The 5,695-nt window shown below is 61.1% G+C and overlaps 1 protein-coding gene across 2 annotated transcripts; it reads left to right on the top strand.

The window, feature by feature from the left end:
• The first annotated feature begins 886 nt into the window (after positions 1–886).
• Positions 887–4,971, top strand: NMRK2 (nicotinamide riboside kinase 2). Of its 2 annotated transcripts, none has more exons than XM_068981149.1 (7): positions 887–912; positions 2,680–2,770; positions 3,279–3,327; positions 3,415–3,571; positions 4,081–4,152; positions 4,514–4,620; positions 4,886–4,971. In XM_068981149.1, exons 1-7 carry the CDS (start codon positions 887–889, stop codon positions 4,969–4,971), a joined length of 588 nt encoding a protein of 195 aa, XP_068837250.1. The 2 variants fall into 2 exon arrangements, with proteins under 2 accessions (XP_068837250.1, XP_068837249.1); XM_068981148.1 differs by having other exon boundaries at positions 3,252–3,327.
• The last annotated feature ends 724 nt before the right edge of the window (positions 4,972–5,695 follow it).

Genomic DNA, 5,695 nt, shown 5'->3' with positions numbered 1-5,695 from the left:
AGAAAGGGGGTCCTGAAAGCAAAAGATCTCCTCTGGTGGGGAGACAGGGTCTTGGATGTGGTCCCAGCTGGTCAGCAAGGTGTGCGTGTTCTGTGGGAGGATCCACAGAGCCATGCCTCCCCAACCCTAGCCCACCCAGGTGCTGAGAGGCCAGAGGCTAAACCCAATGACGCCAGGCCTCACGTGGACGCCCAAAGAACCGGCCCTGGTGTCACGCTGAGATTTTCCGGTGGCCAGGGTCACCTGAACAAAGCTATCTTGGGATTCACCGCTCTGGACCTTAAGCCCATCTTGGCAGCAACCCCCTTAGAAAAGGAAGTCCCCTGCTGTGTGGAGCCCCCTGGGCTGGCTGGCCAGCCGGCTGCTGTGGCTGGAGACCGGGCCCAGCGGGGAAGTGTGAGCTCCTTTTTCAGCCACCAGAGCCGGCCTTAATGTCAGGGTCAGGCGAGGGGACACACCGGCCTGGATATTTTTAGGGAAGGAAGGTGTGTGTGGCCGGTTATCTGTCCCCTGGGCAGCCTGGCCAGGAGGGGGAGGAGGGAAGGAGTAGGAGGAGGGGAGAGGGAGCGGGGTGACATCCACCCGCCCCCCCTGCCTGGCCGACCCGTGACTAATTTAGGCAAAAGGCAGCGTGGAGCTATTTCCATCCAGTGGGAACAGGTGCCGCGCGCCACCCCCACCCCGCCCGCCCACTTCAGCGCGCAGCCGCGCTCCCCATAGGCGGTGGGCCGCCCCACTCTGGGCGGCCTCCGTGCTGCCCCAGCCTATAAAGGCGCGGGGTTTTCTCAATGAAGCCGGGACGCACTGCGGGGTCGGGCCCAGCCGGGCACCCGGGAGTCAGGAGTCATCTTGCCAACCGCGGTCCCCGCCGCCCCTCCGCGCCGAGATGAAGTACATCGTGGGCATCGGAGGGTGAGCGGCCCGGGAGCGCGCGGAGGAGGGAGAGGCAGGCCGGGCGCGCCCCTGTGCGGGCCGAGGCGGCGGCAGGAGGCCAGGGGAATGAATGGAGGGCTGCCTGGCGCCTGGTGTCGCAGGGACCCGATGCCCAAGGTCGGAGTGCTGGGAGTGCGGTTCTGTCCTTTGTTTGGAAATTCCCCACTGGAAGTCCCTTCCCCACCTGGCACCCAGAGTAGACTAGACTCCCTGGGGATAGAAGACTTTATAAAGCTTAGGCAGTTCTCCTGAAGGGCTGGAGGGTGGGGATGGGGAGACACCAACCCCAGGAGGCTCCTGGGCAGGTGGGCTGGGGTCCTCAGAGTGGCACTCCGCTGTGTGGCACCCGCCTTTAGAAGCTCCTTCTGCTGACCTCAGGCAGGAACCTTGCTTTCCTGGGGGTTGTGGCCTTTTAGGACTACGCCTGGGAAGCATTTAGCAGAAGCCGGGCTGGCCTGAAGCTCCAACCTGGGCGGTCGCCCTGAGTCCACCCTGCGTTTGGTTTAGTGCTCCATTACCCTCTTGAAATTCTTAACAGAATGAGACAAGGACCCCCATTTCTGTAGCCGGCCCTAAGGGCACCATGTGTCTGTCAGCAACAACTCAGATTAACGTCAGGCATGTGCTAACCTGCTCCCCTTCAGGCATGGAGGTCTCCTTTCCCACCAGCTCTTTTGAAAGCGGCAACTCCCTTCCTCCACCCTCAGCTTTCCACTCCTGATTCCTGGGACAGGGACAGCCAGGTCAAAGGGACACTCACGTCCAGGAAGGCCTGACAGTCACCCTTCTGTGTCCTTCGACGGCCACAGTCTAGAGTCCTTAGGGTGACCATCGTCCTGCTTTTCCTGGGACTGAAGGATCCCCAGGATTGAGGACTTTGGGCACTAAAACCAGAGATATCCCGGGCAGATGAAATTGAGCAGATCACCCTGCTTTGCCCATTGTTTTTTGAGGATTTTATATATATTTTTTGCCACACCACATGGCTTGTGGGATCGTAGTTCTCCACCCAGGGATCGAACTAAGACCCTCAGCAGAGAAAGCACGGAGTCTTAACCACCAGGGAATTCCCACCCTTTGTCCTAAGGTGACTGCCTCTTCCCAGGTTTGCAGTTTTCCATTTAGCACTTGCTTTAATAGTCTGGCTTTTTAAAAAAGCCCTGCAAAGGCTAGGTCACACGTGGGCCTCAGTTTCCTGGTCTGTAAGACCAGCTCCCTGCCCCACCTCCTGGGTTTGCGGTCACACTGAATGAGTCCGAACACGGAAAGCAGTGCTTCCCTGACCCCAGCTGAGACTGCGTGTTAACTTGTCAGCTTGTTCCCACCTCCTCTGCTCTTTTCTGTTTCTTCCCACCGGCGAGGGCAGGCCTATGCCTGGCCCGCACAGGCAGTGGGCAGCAGGATGCCGGGCGGCCCAGGTTGGCCACTCAGAACCCCTCCCCTGACTTTCTGTTGCTGTTGCCGTTGTCCAGTCATTCAGTCGTGTCCGATTCTTTTCGACCCCATGGACTGCAGCATGCCAGCCTTCCTTGTCCTTTACTGTCTCCCGGAGTTTGCTCAAACCCATGTTCGCTGAGTCAGTGATGCCATCCAGCCATCTCATCCCCTGACTTCAGATGAATAGATATACCCTCTTAGCACTACAGCCTTGTGTTTTAGGTTTCAGTCTGATCCTGGGGGCCCCTCAGACCCAGACAGGCCCACAGAAGGGACCCAGGCAGCCTCACACGTATGCTCTGCCTACAGCATGACCAACGGCGGCAAGACTACCCTGACCAACAACCTCCTCAAGGCGCTGCCCAACTGCTGCGTGATCCACCAGGATGACTTCTTCAAGGTGGCTGCCCTGGCCAGGGGCAGGGGAGGGAGGTGGCCCCGAGAAGGAGCCTCAGGGCAGGCAGACCCCTCGGGGGTGCCCTGGGGCCGGCGTTCTCAATTCCTGAGCACCTGCTATGTGCCTGGCAGGTTCTCAGGGCGCAGACCGGGGAGGTGCAGGGCCCTGAGCGGATGTGTCGCCTGGGCGGTGCCCTTTATCCTCTGCTCCTCCCCTCTCCCGTCTGCAAAGTGGGCTCTGAGCCCACCCTCGCTGCTTTGTGGAGGGCGAGGGGCAACTTCACTACGGATGTAACTGGTCCCCACTCCTGGTCCCAGCAGCCATGAAGCTGGGGAGGGGGTTCTGAGTGCCTTGCCTGGGACCTCAGAGCCTGTGACTCTCAGCTGCAGGGGAACGGGGCAAGCAGGTGCCCCCAGACCCTCACCGGGGGCTCTCCGGGCGCTGTTCCCCCAGGGTGGGGTGAGGTGGGAAGGCGGGCACTGAGCCCGCGGCTTGGGCTCCTCTGTTTCAGCCCCAAGACCAAATAGCAGTTGGGGAGGACGGCTTCAAACAGTGGGACGGTAAGAATGGACGGCGGCAGCCCTGCGCCCCTGCCCACAGTACCCCCCGGCCCCCACCCCACTAATGCCCTGTCTCCTGCCCCCTAGTGCTGGAGTCCCTGGACATGGAGGCCATGCTGAGCACCGTGCAGGCCTGGGTGAGCAGCCCCCGGAAGTTTGCCCGTGCCCACGGGGTCAGTGTCCGACTGGATGCCTCAGACACCCACATCCTCATTCTGGAAGGCTTCCTGCTCTATAGCTACAAGTGAGTATCTCCAGATCTAGGCCCCGGGCAATGCGGGCCCTCCCAGGTTACCAAGTCTCTATTTCGACAGACAGGACATCAAGGCCTGGGGGTGTGGGAGGCTTGGGATTAGGGCAGCAGGAAGCGGGGGACAGGCCTCGGAGTCTGATCCAAGGGTCTGGGGCAAAAACCCACACCTCTTGGGGGGAACTGAGTCTTCTGTCTAGGACCTCAGCTTCCTCAGACAGCAGGCTTGGTGGGATCCCCAACCTTGCTGGGTGACCCTGGGCAAGACACTGTGCCTCTCTGGGCCCCCGAATTGGGAGAGAGGGATGACTCCACCCTCAGAGTAGGGGGGTGCAGTGGGCATAGCAGGAGACTGGCCACTGCTGGTCCCCTCACTCATCCCTAACTTAATCAGCCCAGACCCCTCTCCCCACCCCACCCTTGTCACCCAGGAACACGCCTGGAGGCTCTGGGGTTGTGTGCTTTGGCCCACGGGCGCTGACCATGTCCTCCACCCCTGCCAGGCCCCTGGTGGACTTGTACAGCCGAAGGTACTTCCTGACCGTCCCCTATGAAGAGTGCAAGTGGAGGAGAAGGTGAGCCTGGGGGACTCTGTCTGCATCCCCACGGGGGACCAGGAAATGGGTAATGCCTGCCAGACACACGGCCACCCTGAAGCTGCAGACTGCTCGGCAGCAGGCACTTGGGTGGCCGGTGCTGGGTTCCAGAGGCCCACAGCCTGGGGTCCAGATAGCATGACCCACCACTGCCCTGCCGTGGGCATCTCCCAGGCCCACTGGGAAAAATGCTGGAAGTTGGGGCACCCAGGCCCCAGCACGGGGCCCCTGACTCCATGGGGTCCCCGCTCCTGACCTAGTTCCCGCACCCCAGGCTCTGCACTGGCACCACCCTCAGGTGACCTGCATGTTGCTCATCCTTGCCCATCTCCCTCCCCAGTAGGCGAAGCTACGCAGTCCCTGATCCCCCTGGCCTCTTCGACGGCCACGTGTGGCCTATGTACCAGAAGTATAAGCGGGAGATGGAGGCCAACGGTGTGGAAGTGGGTAAGTCCCTGAGTGAGATGAGGCTGGCCCCTCCCCTCCGGGACTTGGTGGGAAACCTAGAAGGCCTTCCTCAAGTCTCGCCAGCAGTCTCTTGCTTTGGGGCCCAGATGCTGGCCTGTCCCAGCTGCCTAACTCTGTGGGTCCACTTCCTCCTGACCCAGCAGTCTGCCAGCCCTGCTGTGAGCTGGTTGGCAGCAGCCCCAGGGATCCGGCCCTCCCTTGGCTGAGCCCCCTGGGCCCCTGACTACGGCCTTTCCGACTGCAGTGTACCTGGACGGCATGAAGTCCCGCGAGGAGCTTTTCCACCAGGTCCTGGAAGACATTCAGAACTCACTCCTGAACCGCTCCTAGCAAGGCCCAAGAGGAGGGGCCCAGCCCCCACTGCAGGGACCCACACACAGCTCCGGCCACAGCGCGGCCAGCGGGTGGCACTGCAGCCGGGCACTGCGTGACCATTCCCGTCGGAGAAGTCTTGTACGGATGAGAGTGGACGCCCCGCTCATAGCCCAGCAGCTTGGGGCCCACGATGCATCATCCATAACCTCAACGGCGGCTTACTTATTAAACCTGATCCTGTTTTTTAGTTGTTGGGGTCCAGCCTGTTGTGTTTGAGGTGCCAAAAGGGCCCCTCCCGGCCCTTCTCCTCAGTGTACTGGTAACCTCCACGGGTGACGCTGAGAGCTCCAGGCAGTGGCAGTCTCCACCTGGTGGACCCACGGCAGTGTGGCCCTGGGTGGCTGCTTGAGGGTCTTTGGGCCTATTTTCCTCAAAAGGGAAATTTCCTGCCAGCTTTCAGCACGTGGCGCAGCGCGGCCCCGAGCAGGGTCTGGGAAGTCAGCCCGGCCTGAGGGTGCCCCTGGCTCTTGGCTGAGCCCCACCCTCACTGCACCCTGGCACTTCCCCCATGATCGGAGCTGATACTACTTCTCATGATCCAGGAGGCTCATAAGCACACTCTCCGTGTCCCTGAGCCAGCCCTAGAAGGCTGGTGGTTCAGTTTATCGTGTACACCCATTTCACAGACGGGCCTGTGGAGATCCACAGAAAGGGCTGGTTCACAGTGGGTCGGTCCTGT

Source organism: Capricornis sumatraensis, chromosome 9 (assembly GCF_032405125.1).
Source record: "Capricornis sumatraensis isolate serow.1 chromosome 9, serow.2, whole genome shotgun sequence".
Taxonomy (NCBI): Eukaryota; Metazoa; Chordata; class Mammalia; order Artiodactyla; family Bovidae; genus Capricornis; species Capricornis sumatraensis.
The sequence above is the reverse complement of the archived record's forward strand: the minus strand, read 5'-3'. Positions and strand labels throughout refer to the sequence as shown.